Below are 19,205 nucleotides of genomic sequence, written 5' to 3'. Positions count from 1 at the left end.
GGTGTGGGCTCAGGTCCCGCTGAGGGGCAGTCCTGCTATGGCATCAGGACCCCACTCTTGTCTGAGGTCTGAACTCGTGCTCACCAGCCTGTCTGACCAAAAGTTCCAGCAACTCCCTTGCTATTTGGCAGGGCACTACAGCTAGAACGTCCATATTCTAGTTGCCCTTTTAAAGCACAGCTTTTTTTTTTTAAGCTCCAGGGTTAATAAATATTCTCCTGGTCCCTCAGTGCCATCACTCCAAACCCCCACAGCAGTTCAAAGAATTGGGGTTGGGGGTTCTCTTCTTTACCATGTGATCCAATAACCCTACTACTAAGGATTTACCCCCAATAAATGGAAACACTAATTAGAAAAGATCTATGCACCCCTATGTTAAATGCGGCATTATTTACAATAACCAAGAAATGAAAGCAACCCAAGCTTCTATGATAGAGAAATGGATAAAGAAGGTGTTGTATGTCCATACAATGGAGTATTACTCCCCCATAAAAAAGAATGAGATCTTACCACATTTTTTAATTTTATTTTTTTTAAGTTTACATCCAAATTAGCATATAGTGCAGCAATGATTTCAGGAGTAGATTCCTTAATGCCCCTTACCCATTTAGCCCACCCCCCTTCACACCCCCTCCAGTAACCCTGTTTGTTCTCCATGTTTATGAGTCTTTTATGTTTTGTCCCCCTCCCTGTTTTTATATTATTTTTGCTTCCCTTCCCTTCTTCTTCAAAGGCTCATCTGTTTTGTCTCTTAAAGAATTCATATGAGTGAAGTCATCTGATATTTGCCTTTCTCTGACTGACTAATTTCGCTTAGCATAATACCCTCCAGTTCCATCCACGTAGTTGCAAATGGCAAGATTTCATTTTTTTTGATTGCTGAGTAAGACTCCATCGTATATATATACCACATCTTCTTTATCCATTCAATCCACCAATGGACATTTGGGCTCTTTCCATACTTTGGCTATTGTTGATAGTGCTGCTATGAACATGGGGGTGCATGTGCCCCTTCGAAACAGCACACCTGTATCCTGTGGATAAATGCCTAGTAGTGCAATTGCTGGGTCACAGGGTAGTTCTATTTTTAGTTTCTTGAGGAGCCTCCATACTGTTTTCCAGAGTGGCTGCACCACCTTGCATTCCCAGAGATCTTACCACTTGTGACAACATGGATGGACCCAGAGGGTAGTATGTTAAGTGAAATAAATTAAATAGAGAAAGACAAATGTTATAAGATTTCACTTATATGTGGAATATGAAAAGCAAAACAAATCAATAAACAAAAAGCAGAATCAAACTTAAAAAATACAAAGAACAATCTGATGGTCGCCACAGGAAAGGAGGACGGGAGGGATGGGCAAATGGGTGGAGGGGAGTGGGAGATGCAGGCTTCCACTTATGGGATGAATAAGTCATGGGAATAAAAGGTACAGCATGGGACATACAGTCAATAGTATCATAAGAGCATTGCATGGTGACAGAATGTAGGTACACTTGTGAGCACAGCATAACATATGTAGTGGTTGAATCATTGTGTTGTACACCTGAAACGAATGTAACAATGTGTATCAACTATGCCCAAATAACATAGAGCAAAAGAAAAAAAAATACATTTCAAGTAACAATTGAGAAATGGCTCCAGAAGAGAAATCACCATTTTCATAGACTTTAGGGCCAGATATTTGCGAGACACTACTCTGTCCCACTAACACCAGCATGAACCTCGTAGAACACTCAGACATGGTGTTGCAAGTCTTGAGAAGTTAAATACTTCTAATTATATAATGATAGGGTAGGCTTACAAGGATAAAAATTCCTTTGGGTACCTTTATAATAAAACCGAGCTCAACGGAAAGCCAAATAAAATACACAATTATTAGCATATTGAGGTAGTTTACATTTATTGTTGTAGAACATCTTTCTTACATTTTCAGTTGATGTTTCGAATCACTGGAGTTAGATGAATAATCATTATTTATTAAAGAATTTTTCAAATTGAATCAGGAAACTTCTTAAAAGGGTGCCTGGGTGGCTCAGTTGGTTAAGCGTCTGACTTTGGCTCAGGTCATGATCCCATGGTTCATGGGTTCGAGCCCCACGTCGGGCTCTGTGCTGACAGTTTGGAGCCTGAGCCTGCTTCAGATTCTGTGTCTACCTCTACCTCTGCCTCTCCCCTGCTCATATGCTCTCTCTCTCAAAAATAAAGATTAAAAAAAAAAAGGACACTTCCGTAGTCTCATCTTTTGTCTTTTTATGATGTACTAACTAGGTTTATTTCATGTGTTATTTTCCACTTGATGAGAAATTCCTAACAGAAAAGAATTAAGATGGTTTGATGTGATCCACCTGATAGTGTAATTTTTAAAAATTAATTTTTCCCGAAGTGTGAAATGCAGATACTGAGTGAAAGAATATAGGGGGAAAAAAGCCACATCTCATGAAATGCTCTAAAATTGCCTTCTAAAGAATTATCTAATGGGCAATAAACTATAATTATCAATGGTTCAAGTATATTTACTGTCAAATTCAAACAATTGTTTATTTTTTATTGCTTATTAATTTAACAAATGTTTTTTTTGAGAAATAACGAGCTAAGCCATAATTTATGTATTGGGGATGAAGTTGTTAGTAAAGAAGACAAAGCTGCTCTTTTTGTGCAACATACCTTCTAGTAGATAGGTAAATGAATAAACAAATACACAAACAAATAAATAAATAGAAATCGTTGAGTACTGATGAGAACCATGAAGAATAAAGAGAGTTGGAAACCATGTCCATGAGGGGCGGGGTGACAATGATATGGTAACATTTAAGCAAAGACCTGAGGGAAGTGAGGAAGCTTTTGGACCATTGGCAACAGCTAGTACAAAGGCCCTGAGGTAGGAATGAGCTTGGTTTGTCCAGAGACAGCAGGGAACTCAGTGTGAGGGAAGGGGAGGGAGCAAGTAAGAGTGCCGCAGGACATGACACAGCTCATCTGAAAGTACCCTGGCGCGAGGGACACTAGTCATTTCATAGTATTTCCAGAGAGAAAAATAGCTCACATCATCATTATTCAGTGCATTTATCTTACACAGTTGAAAAGCTGGTAGTCCTACGCAGAAACATTGAGAAATTGCTTTATTGTCAATTGGTCCCCTTTTCTTATATCTGGTCTTCTCACTTTAAAAGTTACCATGTGATAGGGGCCCGGTCATGATCTCACAGTCTGTGAGTTCAAGCCCCGTGTCGGGCTCTGTGCTGACAGCTCAGAGCCTGGAGCCTGCTTCAGATTCTGTGGCTCCCTCTCTCTCTCTGCCCCTCCCCTGCTCATGCTCTGTCTCTCTCTGTCTCAAAAATAAATAAAAACATAAAAAAAAATTTTTTTTAAGTTACCACACGATCATACTTTTTTGTACCAAACGACTTATTCAAGACATAAATATTAGCACCTTTAGGATGCCATATCGCTCTGAAAAAAATATGCCAAGAAAAACCAAATATCTTTATTCAAAAGCTTTTCTTTTTCTTTCCTTTAATGTTTTTCTTCATTTTGGACCTTTAGAATGTTTTATTTATTTATTTATTTTTTTTTTTTAATTTTTTTTTTTTCAACGTTTATTTATTTTTGGGACAGAGAGAGACAGAGCATGAACGGGGGAGGGGCAGAGAGAGAGGGAGACACAGAATTGGAAACAGGCTCCAGGCTCTGAGCCATCAGCCCAGAGCCCGACGCGGGGCTCGAACTCACGGACCGCGAGATCGTGACCTGGCTGAAGTCGGACGCTTAACCGACTGCGCCACCCAGGCGCCCCTAGAATGTTTTATTAAAATAAAAACATGTTAGACAACAATTTATATTCTGATCCACAATTATTTTACCTTTTAAGTTAAAAACTAGCCATGCTCTAGGCACCTCCTTCAACAGATTTCCTGCTCTTATGTATATGTACACACAGTCCCTACATGCACTTCATGGGTTTGAGCCACGTTTTATGGACACCCTTGCATTGGCGTATGGTGGAAAAAATGCAAACCTATGAAAAAATCACATATAATTAATAGGGTTCACGGCATGCATGATCATTACATATTTAATGTCCTCAGGGCTATTCTCATCCAGATATTATACAACTGAAGCAACTGGACATACTATCGTCTTTTTTAGTGACAGTTTTGAAGAGGAAAGTATCACAGCAGTAATTTACAGGGTGGGCTGCAAACTGTGAGTTAATGCTGGGAGAAGTTCTGACAGGAGCGGATGACCTAGTATAGAGTGCAAATGTGATTTTGTCTGTGTCCATAGAATGATTGGACGGTGGGCTGGGAGTACCTGAAAGGCGACCATCCCACAGAAGATGGAGATAGTAGGGGCGCCTGGGTGCCTCAGTTGGTTAAGCGACCAGCTCTTGATTTTGGCTCAGGTCATGATCTTGTGGTTTGTGGGATCGCGCCCTGTATCAGGCTCTGCGCTGACAGCTTGGAGCCTGTTTGAGATTCTCTCTCTCGCTCTCTCTCTCTGCCTCTCCCCCACTCATGCGCGCACACTCTCACTCTCTCTCATTCTCTCTCAAAATAAATAAACTCTAAAAAAAAGAAGACCGAGACTGTAGTGAGGTGAGAAGCACAGGTAGATACACCCTTCAGGTGTCCCTCCGTTGAGGGGATCTTCAGGATAGTGGTAAATACGAACAGGTAAGAAATCAAGAAAACCAGGGGAGCAAAAAGGATGTTGAAGCTTACTACAAAGATAAGAGTCAACTCATTGACGTGTCTATCAGAGCAAGAGAGAGTCATGGCTACAGGAATAGCACAGAAAAAGTGATGGATCAGAGGGTGCACTTACAGACAGAAAATAGAACATGCCTCCAACGTCAAAAGAAGTATTCATAAAACTACAGATGTAGTAGTTATGGCCAGAAAAGCACACACACCTGTTATCAAGGTGGTGATGTAATGGAGGGTTTGTACACTGCTGTATAGGGGTCATAGGCCATTGAGGCCAAGAGGTCATTTTACACAGTAGGAAAGACGGCAGAAAAGAACATCTGGGCAGCACACACATCGTAGAGGACATTGTCTTCCATAGGAGCCTAGCCATGACCTTGGGAGTGACTGTGGAGGGGTAACAAAAGTCCACCAGAGGCAGGTTACTGAGGAAAAAGTACATGGGAGTGTGGAGACAAGAGTCCAACAGGATCAATATGATCATCCCCAGATCCCAGTCAGAGTGATGAGGTAAACGAGGGTTAACAGAAAGAGAGGAACCTGCAGTACTGGGTTATTGGTTAGTCCCAGGTGGATGAAATGTCACCTCTGTATTATTCTTCATGGGTGTGATTTGAGAATCATGAGCTGCTCTGCGGCAACAAGAGATTGACGAACAGAACGATCAACAAAGATAAGTTGCACAGAAATTGAAATGCATAAACATCATTTTATTAGAACTGTAACTTATTTTTGAATATTGTCCATTTCTTAGCATGGGAATGACAATGCAATTTAGTGATAACTTATCCGTACAAGAATAAACTTTTGTACAGGAAGGTTTATCACAGATCATCTTCCCAACTTCTTATTTTTGTATATGAGTACATTGAGTCACAGGAAGTGGTAAAGAGCTGTCCAAGGTCACATGCCAAGAATGGACTGAACTCCCAAATCAGACCTTTTGGGTCCGCTAATAACTTCCACGTCAATAGTGTTTATGTGTATTCAATCCTCATTGATTGGTTGTTTTGTCCATATATATCACAGGTATTTTGGCAACAAAGAGATTGAGTATTCAAGTTTACATGGTTATTGGCAGAGTCATGTTTAGACACATGCAGAATGGCTCCTCAGCTAAATGTCATCAATGAATTTGAATTTATTTTAATCCCATTCAATATACAGTTAATCATGGTGTCCATTCTTCCAAGCTTAGTGCTTGGGGTTGCACAGTAGAGCAATCCACAAATACACGTGTATAAATGCAAGGAGATTAATGTAATATTAGAGACACATACAATAAACAAAGGCAAGAGAAGATACAGAATTGGGTGTAAAATATTGGGTTCTGGGCTCCTGTGTATATATGCATTCACACAAAAGAACTCCCACTTACCACCTGGGAGACGTTGGCCCTAAACCAAGTTTCCCGAGCCTCATTTTATCCACCAGTAAAGTGAAGGTGGTATTGGAACCTACCTCTGTGCTCCTGTGAGTGTTAGATGAAATAATCAGGACAAACAGCTCACACGATATGGGTTCACACGATATCAGCACCATCCTGATGAGTTCTATCCATAATATTACAATTAAGATGGAACAATGGGTATCTGTCGGTTTAGGAAGTTTGGTGGCAACGTGTGGGGCTTCAAAGTGCAAGTGGGTTTTGACAGCTGACAGATTTACTCTGATTTGTATTTTCTCACGCGCTATGTCTACTCAGATCTTTTGTTTCTTCCAGTACTTCTCACTCTGTCCTACGTCTCTCATAGAGGTGGCTTTCTACCCATTCTGTGTGAGAACACTTACACAGATCTCTTTTGCTTAATTTCTTCCTTTCAATCCACATTTTAGCTTGGGTCAAAAGATTCCTATTTTATCTTAGACTCATTCTTATTGTCATTATTGTCAGCTGTAGCTGGGTCATAAATACTGAAGCTTGAAAACCCATGTCTTTCGGGGTTGACCCTAGTCTGTAGATTGTATTTGAGGAAACTCGATGTTTTAAATCTTTTTATTTATATTTGAAGTCTTGGAGGAATATCCACCATCTTCCTCTTGGCCCCTCCACACATTGCCATGTCTGGAGTTTATAATATTTTTGCTTGCAAACCCACAACTCAATAATAGTATAAGCCATAATTTCTTGTTTAGCATTTGTTATGTTTTGTGATGACTGGAATGTTCTTACTGGGCCCATGTAGATAATCCAGTATAAAATTGTCATCTCAAAATCCTTAACTTAGTACATACACAATACTTTTTACTATGTAAAAGAACATAATCCCAAATTCCAGGATTAGGATGTGGACGTACTGGGGAGCATTATTTTGACTGCCACAATGGGGATTAAAATAATATATAATAGGTAAATTGTCTAGGAAGTTAAAGATCGTTGAATCTGAGGGACCTTCATGTATCTCGTGGCCAATTTTCTGATTAAGTATAATGATCAGCAGAAGAGCAGAAAGAGTCATTACCTTGTCCAAGGTCACATATCTGGAATAAATCCATTTCCAAATCAGATTTCCAGGGTATAGCGACAGCCATAACACAGTGCTAAGGTGCTAGTTTATCTCATACATTGAGAGCAATCAGAAAAGACAACAGACAAAAAGGCAGGCAGACAGACATCACAGACAGAAAGATAGAAGATAGATGGATAACAAATGGAAGGAGGAATGAATGGGTGGATGGATAGATAGATAGTTAGGCAGACAGATATATATCAGAGGCTAGAGGAAGAGAGAGTATGTATACACACGAGCACACACACACACACACACATACACACACAAATACCAGTTACAGTTAAGAAAATAGAGAATTTAAGAGGTTGTATGCTTTCCTTTTATTGTACATCTAGCATGGGATCGATTCAGATTCAAACCCACGTCTAACTTATTCCAATATCTATGGCTTTAGACACCGCACTTGTCAGATTTTCCAGATGAGCAAGTCATGAGAGGGTAGGTTGTGGGAAAGTGATAGTGAAAATGGACTAGGAATCTTGGTAGCCTCGTGAAGATCCTTCTAGAATCTAAAGAAGTATCATTTCACCCTGTTTGGTTAGCTATCCCTTAAAGGACAAGTAAACACATAGTAAACAGGAGGAATTTACCACCTCCTCGATGAGAGTATCATCTATCATCAGGGTACTGTAAGCTCTGACAGTTGGTCTTTCTTTTTTTGTAACGCAAGGGCCTGATTTAGGCTTTGAGGCATCCACTTCAAAGACAGCTATCTCAATAAGCACATTGCCAGCCACTAGATAAAGAGCCAGCCTTCACCACCTCCCTGGCTCCTTGTTTTAAACATCTTGGTTGATTTAGATAAGCTACCAGTTGGAATTGGAAAAATAATTGTATTTTTCTCTTCCCATGCTCTAAATTCCCTCTCTCATAGTTTAAAAGAGTGAACGTGGAGACGTGCCTAGGTGCCTCAGTCGGTTAAGCATCAGGCTGTTGACTTTGGCTCAGGTTATGATCTCAGGTTCATGGATTTGAGCCCCACATCGGGCTTTGTGCTGGCAGTGCAGAGTCTGCGAGGGATTCTCTCCCTCCCTCTCTCCCTGCTCTTCCGCTGCTCACATGCTCTGTCTGTCTCTCAAAATAAAAAAATAAACTTTAAAAAAATTATAGAAGAGTGAGTGAATCCAGGAAACCCAGGTTTCTACCCTCAACCACAATAAAAGCAGAACCCAGGTCTGCTCTCTCTCATTGTCTGTGACCCTGCTGTGTGGCCCCAGGTGTGCCATGTGATTTCTAGGACTTGTGAGTAATAAACCTTGTGTTTTATAGTTTCCTGAAGGTTACTGCTGAGTACATAGATAGTTAGGCAGACAGATATATATCAGAGGCAAGTCCTACATCTACCATGGATTTTTCTGTGTGTTTATAAGAGTCATTTACCTTACCCTGAGCTCAGATTCCTTATTTGTGTATAGATAATAATAAAATTATTTCTCCCACAACTTCACGGAATTTTGTCTGTAAATAGTAAATGGAGATGGGTCTACAAAGACCTTAGTAAGTGTTATCCTTTCAACATAAAATAACATAATTATTATCTTAGGGTGCTTCCCCTGACTGTGGTTGCAGGGTCACTGCCAACACTCAGTTTGGGGAAAGACTGGTGTGTGTACTAAAAAACATTAGCATTCATTTTGCTAAATAGTGACCAAATCAGGGTCTGGTTCCTTTTACAATATTGTCATGTGGAGTCATGATATGATTTCAGACCCTAATTAATGGGAACCAGGAGAAAATTTGTAGGTGTGAAATTCCTAGGGGACAGGCCCGTATGAGGGCAATCACTTCTATCTAGGGAAGAAGCAATTAAACACAACATATAGTTTCTTCTGTTGAGTAACAAACAGTGCATTTGTGGTGATTTTTTTCTTCCCTCAACTTTATTAAGTTGTTATTCAGTACATGAGTAGTGGGTTCAATGCATTTATGTTTTTGTATTATTTATACTTGTAATATATTCTAAAAACATTTTCTTTTCTGTCTGCTATGATTATGCTCATTTCACTTTTCCCTTTTCTGTTCTTTTATTTCTGATAGTTAATTTAAAGCTACTGGATTTTTAGAGATTGATAAATAAAATCCTTGTTTTTCCTTTTTGTGCTTACAACAAACTGACAGTATGACACATAGGTCAGAAATATGGAGAGTAAAACGGACTTATTACTAACAACTCAATTCAAAAATTCGATTCTGATCTGTAGGCAGAGAGACCTCTTTTCTAACCTAAATTACTCTTTTCTGGCAACTATTATTGGTGCTCTATCCACATCCCCTTGGCACTCATCATCTACGTTCAGGCCAATCCTTATTATGAAAAAAAATCAGCATCTCTTAGACCAAAGGCATATTTTACTGCAAAAGCATGTTAAGCCTGTGTGGGGAACATTTAATTTTTCTAGTGTCAATGATCAATAACTGACACAGAAACAGAGTGATAAATACTCGATTCCTCATCTTTCATGTAGTATAACTCTGAGGTAAGCTGTTTACAGTCTTCCAGTGGTTTCTAGTAGATCAAGCCTCTTCCACAGGTATCACCTATTGACTAATGAAGGTCTCTTCTTTCATCCATCCCTGACTCACTTTCCTACTACTTTATCAGTGCTTTCTGCTATTAACTCCCAAATAAACTATTTGAACTTAAATCACTGATTGTGGATCTTCTTCTGGGGAAGTTAATCTCATATGCATCTCAAGATTATAGGTATTTCTTACGAATGCTATTGCATTGTCTTTACCACATAAACAGAGCAGGAGAGGACAGAAGGTGTCTGTCATGCGGATAAGCCAGTTCAAAAGAGAAAGCAAAATGAACAAAACATGTTCTATTCCATTTTCCAAATTCCTTAATCAAGATAAATACTGCTGAAATGCTTTCACTATACAACTGCACGTATATTTTTGTATATATACTAATGTCTGATTTTGCCATTAAACTCAAATGATAGTTCATCTAGGTATAAAAATCTGGACTCATATTTTTCCCTTGGCGTTTTGAAGCTATTAGTCCACTGTTTGCTAACTTTTGTTTCTTTCTGATGAGAAAATTGATATCAATATTATTATTACTTTGTATGCTTATCTCTCTGATAAGATGATAAACACATCTGAAATGTGTTTCTTGCCCTTGTTTTTCTGCATAATAAAAGAATCAACAAAATGAAAAAGGAGCCTATAGAATGGGACAAACCATTTGCAAACTACATATCTGATAATGAGTTGATATCCAAAATATATAAAGAACTCATACAACTCAATAGGAAAAAAATATAATTTTCCAATTAAAATATGGTAAAGGAGCTAGACAACATTTTTCTAAAGAAAATATTAGAATGATCAGTAGGTACACGAAAGTGTGGTCGACACAACTAATATAAAGAAAATGCAAATAAAAAACTCATGAGATATCACTTCACACCTGTCAGGATGGCTATTACAAAAAAGAAAACAGATGACAAATATTGATGAGGACCTAAACAAAAAGGGAACACTTGTGCACTATTGCTGGTAATGTATTGGTACAGCCACAGTGGAAAACACTGTGGAAGTTTCTCAAAAAATTAAAAATAAAACTACCACATGATCCAATAATTCCCACTCTGGGTATATATTGAGAGGAAATGGATTCACTGTCTCATAGAGATGTCTGCATCGCCATGCTCACTCAGTATTATTTACAACAGCCAAAAAATAGGGTCATGGAAACAACCTAAGTGTCCTATGATGGATGAATGGATAAAGAAAATGTAGTATATATTTACTCAGTGGAATAGTATTCAGCCATAAAAAAGAAAAGAAATCCTGCCATTTGCAACAACATGCATGAAACCGGAGGGCATAATGTTAAGTGAAATATGTCACATAGAGAAAAACAAATACTGTATATCTGATTTATATGTGGAATCCAAGAAAACGGAACTCATAGAAACATAATAGATTGGTGGTTCCAGAGGTGGAGGTTGGGGAAGTCAGATGAATCCATGAAGGTTGTCAATGGTACAAATATCCAGTTATAAGATAAATAAGTACTAGCGATGTCATTTTCACTATGATAACTACAATTAACAATACTGTATTGAATATTTGAAGGTTTCTAAGACATTAGAACTTAAAAGTTCTCATCACACAAAAAGAAATTTGTAACTATTTAAGGTGGTGGTTGTTAACCAAAATTATTGTGGCAATCATGCCCAATAATTATGTTGTACACTATAAACTTATATAATATAATATGTCAATTGTATCTAAATAAACTGGAAAAAACTGAAATCAGTCAAGGTAGTTAATCACTTTAATAGAACAGAAGGAAAAAACCACATAATTATCTGATTTATTAATTCAGAAAAAGTATTTGACAAAAATCTCCAATGCCATCACCATAAAAACAACCAGAAATCTAATAATAGAAGTGAATGTCCTCAAAATTATAAAGAGAATTAATGAAAAACCCACTGCTAACATCTTATGCAAATGTGAAACAGTGAAATCTTTCCCTGTAAGATCACATACTAGACAGGTATGCCTGCTTTCACCACTTGTATTAAAAGTTGTACTGAAAGTTCTATCTAAAGCAATTACATAAGAATAAAAGAATTACATGATAAATGAATTGGAAAGGAAGAAGTAAAACCATGTAATTTTCAGATGTCATGATCTTACATAGAGAAAATCCAAAAAAATGTACAAGAAATTATTAGTCAATAAACTTATTCACTAAACAAGAATAAGTTGTGCTTACATACACTAGCAAAAAATAATACCAGAAGAAAATTAAGGACAAAATTCCACTTACAATAGCATCCTTAGGTTAAAATAAAAAGAAATTTAACCAAGGGTGAAAGTGTTGTACACTGAAACTATGAAATGAATTGCTAAAATTCAAGGAGCCCTAAATAAATGGAAAGACATTCCGTGTTCATGAATTGGGTGATATGATACTGTTTACTGGCAATGCTTTCCAAAGTGATCTATAGCTTTGATGCAATCCCTGTCATAATTCTAATGAACACAAAGAGGAAGGCTATTACGAAAATTCAAATGGAATTTTAAGGGACCATCAACAGCCAAAACAATATTGAGAAGAAAGAACAAAGTGGGAGGACTCACCCTTCTGGATTTCAAAACAAATACAAATCTAAATTAATCAAAACAATTTGATACTGCCTCAAGGATGGAGACATAGATCAACTGAATAGAATTGGAAGACAAGATATAAACCCATATATCTATTGCTAACTGATTTTTAACAAAGGTGTCAAGTTCATTCAATGGGAAAAGAAATCTTCAACAAATGGGTTGGGACAGCTGGTTATCCACATGCAAGACTGAAGGTGAACTTCTTCTCACAGCATATATGAAACTCAACACAAAATGGTTGATGACTGAAATATGAGCGTTAACAACATAAAACCATTAGAAAATGTGAGAAAAATTCCAGACCTTGGATTGGGCAATGGTTTCTTATGTATTACATCAAAAACACAAGAAACAAAAGAAAAAAGAGATGAGTTGAACTTCTTCCAAATTACAAATTTTTGTATATCAAAGTACACTTTCAAGAAAATGAAAAGAAAAGCTTAAGAATGGGAGAAAAATATTTGCAAATCACATTTCTGATAAGGGCATAATATGCAGGCTATATAAAGGACTCTTACAACTCAACAACAGAGAAACCCATAGACTCGTTGATAAATGGGTAAAGTACTTGAACAGACATTTCTCCAAAGACGATTTCCTCAAAATCAATAAGCACATGGAAGTATGCTCAAAATCATTAGGCATTAGGGAAAAATAAATCAAAACCATGAGATACCATTTCACACCCATTAGGATGGTGAAAACTAACAAATTGTGGCTAGAATGTGGATAAACGGGAACCCTTGCACATTACTGGTGGGAATGAAAAATGGAACATTTATGAAAAACAGTTTGATGTTCTTTAGGGTGCCTGGGTGGCTCAGTCAGTTAAGCGGCCTACTTTGGCTCAGGTCATGAACTCACAGTTCCTGGTTTCAAGCCCCACGTCGGGCTCTGTATTGACAGCCTTTGTCCTGACAGCTCAGAGCCTGGAGCCTGCTTCAGATTCTGTGTTTCCCTCTCTCTCTGCCCCTCTCTCACTCATGCTCTCTCTCTCTCTCTCTCTCTCTCTCTCAAAAATAAGTAAAAACGTAAGAAAAATTTAAAAAAGAAGTCAGACATAAAAGATCACTTACCATATGATTCTATTTACATGAGATATCCATAATAGGTAAATTCATAGGTTATTGGTTCCCGGGGACAGGGATCCTTCATGGGTACAGGATCTTCTTTGCAAATAAAAAAAAAATTCTTTTGGAACTAAATCGAGGTGATGATTGCAGAATATTGTTAATGTGCTAAATACTACTGAGTTGCACAACTTAAAACACTAGATTTTGTTGCTAATCTCACATACATTAAAAAAGGCCAGGCAGAGGGAAATTAAACAGACAATAGGAGGAGAAAATAATGTGATCACAAAGGCAGAAACTGATGGAAATACCACTGAGGAATGCTGGCGGTCACCTGCAGCTGAAATACACCAGGGACGGAGTCTCCCCTAGAGACTCCCGAGACTGAGATCTTTGTTTCATCCCAGTGAAACTGATTTCCAACAACTGGCCTTCAGAACTGCGAGAAAACAAATGCGTGTGGTTTTAAGGTCCCAGAGTGTGGTCATTTGTTACAGCAACCATAGGAAACTAACATAAAATCTTTATTATCTTTGCTGTGTTCAACCACTGGGTTTTCAATTTAACGTGTTCCTGCAGCATGAGCTAGCATGCTTTGTTGTTTGTGTTCTGTTTTTACAAACAGATGATGAGTTTTTCTGTTCCGTGTCAGTTCCTCTTCTCATGCAGTTATTCATTCCTTAAAATCTTTTACTGAGCCTCAGCTCTGAGCTCTCAAGAGTCTTTGTTAGTGAGCAAATGAGAAATTGTTCCCGGCTGCATAGAACTTTTATTCTAATAGAGAAAACAAATAAAATGAGTAAACACACAAAAATGAATAAACAATATTTTGACCACTGTTATGAAGAAGATGATAGAGATAAATATTTGTGCCCTTTTTTTCCCCATGTAAATTTGTTCCTATACAGAATCACATTTCATTAGCTACTCTTGAGTTCTATGGAATAAACATTAGACTCTGAGAATACATATCTAAATGAGATAACATCTGTGGGCTCAAAAGTCTTGCAATTCAGTGCTACAACTAAACCTATAAAAACAAAGCAATATAATTCGTAACTGTTTTAGTAGTTCTATGGAGAAGGTTGGCATTATAGATGATTGAAAGAGAGATAAGAAAAGGAGCAGAAGGGAAAGGATGCTGACATGTTTTGAGCAGCTACTCTGTTCCAGGCACTGTGCTATAGTCTGGCTCGTTCAGTACCCGTTTAATAGAAGTCTGTGAGAGAGGCAGTAGTTTCCCCATTAGAAACTCAGAACACTTACATAACTTGCCCTACATCACAAAGTTTGGTTTGGAACTGAATTCACATTGGATTTGTTCTCTCTCCGAAACGTATGCTAAGTTGGCGCTAGCCATTTTGGTTATGATTTGGAGGCTGGTGAGGATTCAAAAGAAATCATTGTAGAATCAGGATATGCTGGAGAAATTTGATAGTTTTCTCAGCATAAATCCTCCCCACCCCCACAACATCCTCCAGATGATCTTATGGGAAACTCTCTGAATCTGTTAGGGTCAATAATACTAGCTGCCTAGCAAGCAAACTGCAAACAGCAATGACATGACCATAGAGGTCTTTCGTGCTTGCATATTGTTCCATTAGTTGTTCTGGGGGAACTTATACAGAGATTCAATTGACCTAGATTCTTTCCATTAGTGGTTTTGTCATTCTTGTGGTCTGAATCCTCTCCATCCAACTGGTAACAAAGAAAAAGAGTGAACAGGACATCACCTGGGAAGTTTCATAGTCCAAACTTGGAATTAGCATATATGACCTGTACTCACATTCTGTAGTTAAGAACACAAGCACATGGTCACTACTAATTGTATGAAGGCAGAGGAATAAAGCCTATGCAATTTTCCAGGAGTAAAAAGGAAATAGTTTGGGAAAACAACTAACCAGTCTTTTCCACTGTAATGCTTATGATCATCAAATATCCATCTTATACTTCCTTCCACACAGGAAATTTATTATTCACCTCCACTAGGGAGATAACCTAATCCCAACCAACAAATATAGAAGCACAATGTCCAAGAAGTTCAATCATTTTCTCCATCCAGTCCATGTGTGGCTCCTTGTTGCCTAGCAACTTATGCACTAAAAAGAAAACTTAGCTTGTTCCACATTCATACCCAATAAATAATGTTGGGTCTGAGTAAAGATAACCGGGGGAAAAGAAGCCTCCATTCAGAACATACAGTAATGGAAGACAAATAGGATTTCAGTTTAGAAACCTTATGGAATTGACATTACCAAGGCCCCTGATCCTGGTGATGGGATTTATTTCTCTGTGAGACCCTGATTTTTTTTTTTCTGGAGGAAACTCCATTATCCACTGTTTTCCTCAATACCTGGTCCAATATCTTAAATGTTTTTCTTTTCTTTTCCATTATTTTTTCTTACCATTTCTGAAGTACATCAAGGAAAAAAAAAGTATGTCCAATGCAATACTAACAAAGAAGTTTTCTTCATAAACTGCTTTGGTTAAAAAGAATTATCATATTTTTTCTGTATTTTGGATACCTGGATCAGTTACAAAATTAAAGAAATAAATAATATTAGAGTAAATTTTATGTTTTAATACCCTATATGGCCATGAACATTGAGTTATGGCATAGAGTAGATCTAAGTTGGATAAAGTAACTTTTGTGGATTCTACATCACTAAAAGACTAAACCTAGAGAATATTTTGCCCTCTCAACAACCTTCTTGATAGCATTCTTGACCTCTTTGTTCCTTAAGCTGTAGACCACAGGGTTCAGCATGGGGATGACCATAGTATAGAACACAGATGCGATTTTGTCTGTATCCATGGAATGACTTGAACTTGGCTGTACATACATGATGATGACTGTCCCATAAAATATGGAAACTGCAACAAGATGAGAAGCACAGGTAGATAAAGCCTTTTGGTATCCCTCACCTGACTGTATCTTCAAAACAGTAATAAATATGAACATGTAGGAAATCAAGATAACTAGAACTGCAAAAAAGATATTAAAGCTTGAAATAAGAACAAGAATCAGCTCATTAGTGTCTTTATCTGAGCAAGTCAGGGTCATGACTGCTGGAATATCACAGAAAAAGTGATGGACTACATTGGACATACAGAAAGAGAGATAGAATGTGTCTCCAATGTCAATAGCAGCAGTTAGAAAAGCAAAGACATAGGAGCCTATGGCCAGACGAGCACACACACTCGTTGTCATGGTGGTGGTGTAATGCAGGGGTTTGCACACTGCTGCGTAGCGGTCATAGGCCATTGAAGCTAAGAGGTAACTTTCCACAGTCGCAAAGAGAACAAAAAAGAACATCTGGGCGGCACATGCATTGTAGGAGATGACCTTGTCTCCTATAAGTAATCCAGCCATGACCTTAGGAGTGATTGTTGAGGAGTAACAAAAGTCTACCAGGGACAGGTTACTGAGAAAGAAGTACATGGGAATGTGGAGATGAGAGTCGAACAGGATCAGCACGATCATCCCCAGGTTCCCAATCAGAGTGACGAGGTAGATGAGGGTGAACATTAGAAAGAGAGGAACTTGCAGCTCTGTGTTATTGGTTAGTCCCAGCAGGACGAATCCTTTCACCTCTGTATTATTCTTCATGGATGTGATTTGCATATCACAAGATGCTCTGTGGCTCTGTGGCAAAGAAAAGTAAAGGAACACAGTGATGAACAAAAACCAGTTGCACAATAATCGAAATGTACAAGCATTTTTTTTTATTAGAGCAATATTTTTGTTCTTCAATATTCTTCATTTCTAAAGCGTGGGCATGGCAACACAATTTAGTGATAACTTATCTCTAGAGTAATACACTTTTGGATAGGATGGGTCCTTACAGATCATCTCCAACTTCTAGATTTTATAGATGAGTAAACTAAGTTACAGGAAAGGCTAACGAGTTGTCAAAGTTCATATGCCTGGAATCTCCTATTTCATATCTTTTAAAAAAATGTTTAATGTTTATTCAATTTTGAGAGAGAATGAGAGAGAGCAAGTGGGGGAGGGACAGAGAGAAGTGGGCTCTGTGCTGACAGCAGCAAACCTGACCTGGGGCTCGAACTCACAAACCACGAGATCATGACCTGAGCTGAAGTTGCATAATTCACAAATAAATACATAGTAGACCCAGTGGACTAAATACAGCATTAGAAGCATGTACAGTCAACAAAGCCAATTCTGAACAGAAGGTATAGCATTGGATGTAAAGTATTCGACTCTGAGAAGCATGTGTGTGCAATCACATATCACCCCTACCATTTACTGGGAGACATTTGTCCTAACTTAACTTCTCTAAATCTCTGTCCACCAGCAAAAAGGCATTGGAAACCGCCTCAAGGGATTATTGTAAGAGTTAAAAGAAATGATGTATAAACAGAGTTAGCACAATGTGGGTGCTCAAGCCTGATGAGTACTAGCTATAATATTAGCATAGAACAATCATCTCCATGTTGGTTTAGGAAAGTCAAGTGGCAGATGTCGGGGCTGGGTTTTAAAATCTGGTGGCCTTAACCTTTGATTTGCCATTTTTGCACATTCTGTCTATGAAAATATTTTGTTTCCCCCACATTTCTCACTCTGTGCTCATGGCTGGGTCAATCATTTTGTGTGAGAACCTGGGGATCTTCAAGTTTTCTTTTTCTTAATGTCTTTCTTGAGATCCACGTTTTACCTTGTGGTGGAGTACTCCCCTTTAACTTAGACTCATTCTTACCATCATTCCTATCAACACTTAGCTGGATCACAGACACTGAAGGGTGAAAATTCGTGGCACGGGGGTTAATACTAATCTGTAGATCTATTCATGAGGAAGCACAAATCTTTGTATTTTTAGTTGAAGCTTTGTGAAAGACATTCATTCTTTGGTAACCACTATTCTCTACCATCTTCCTCGTGGCTCCTAAACATTTTCTTTTACAGATCTTCACCTTAAAGTATTTGTGTTTGTCAATACCTCATCCACATAGTAATATAATAGATTGTCATGATATCACACCTATATCTGTGGTCTATGATGACTAATAGTTCTCCTGAGGTTAGTAACAGCTTAAATTTCCTGCTTACATGTAGTGTATCTCATAGATCGAGAGACAAATATATGGATAATAGATGATACTGATGATGATGATGATGATGATGATAGGAAAATAGAAATAGAAGAAGAGGAAGGGATATAATTGTGTAGGCATACTCACACACCATATACCTATAACTTTACGTTTAAGAAAATGGAAGATTCGAGAAGTTATGTGTCTTCTTAAAATTCTACAGCTAGTATGAGATATTTAAGATACAGACCCATGTCTAACTGATCTTAATGCCTGTAGCTTTCATCACTGCCTTGTCAGATTTTCTAGATGAACAAATAGTAACAGAGTAAGTTGTAGGGAAATAATAGTGAAGAGTGTGTAAGGGTTTTGGTAGCTTCCTGATGATCTTTCTGGATTCTAAAGAAGTATCATTTCACCTTGTCTGGTTAGTTATTCCTTCAGTGACAAGTCGACACATTACCACCTACTCAATCAGAATACCATCTATCACAGTTTTTTGCTATCCTCTTAAGAAATTACAATGCTGATGACAATGCTTTGCCTTTGACTCCTACACTTATGCCAATGTTCAGAAATAGTGTCCAAGCAACCAGATAAGAGATCAATAACTCACAGAAGATGTAGCCACCCTGCTGTTTCTGCATCAATCACATATTTCACTGCAAATGTATATTGAATCTAGAAGCTTACCTTGCTCTTGAAAAGAAGGGAAAGA

At 38.0% G+C, this 19,205-nt stretch overlaps 1 protein-coding gene and 1 pseudogene across 1 annotated transcript; both read right to left on the bottom strand.

Moving 5' to 3' along the window:
- Nucleotides 1–3,955: 3,955 nt before the first annotated feature.
- On the bottom strand, nt 3,956–5,314 carry LOC123600541 (annotated as a pseudogene).
- A 10,783-nt stretch (nt 5,315–16,097) lies between these two features.
- LOC123602720 (olfactory receptor 5B17-like) lies at nt 16,098–17,045 on the bottom strand. Its single transcript, XM_045487188.1, has one exon. The coding sequence runs from the start codon at nt 17,040–17,042 to the stop codon at nt 16,098–16,100; it is 945 nt and encodes a 314-aa protein (XP_045343144.1). The 5' UTR covers nt 17,043–17,045.
- Between the last annotated feature and the right edge of the window lie 2,160 nt (nt 17,046–19,205).

The sequence above is a fragment of the Leopardus geoffroyi genome, chromosome D1, assembly GCF_018350155.1.
Source record: "Leopardus geoffroyi isolate Oge1 chromosome D1, O.geoffroyi_Oge1_pat1.0, whole genome shotgun sequence".
NCBI lineage: Eukaryota > Metazoa > Chordata > Mammalia > Carnivora > Felidae > Leopardus > Leopardus geoffroyi.
The sequence above is the reverse complement of the archived record's forward strand: the minus strand, read 5'-3'. Positions and strand labels throughout refer to the sequence as shown.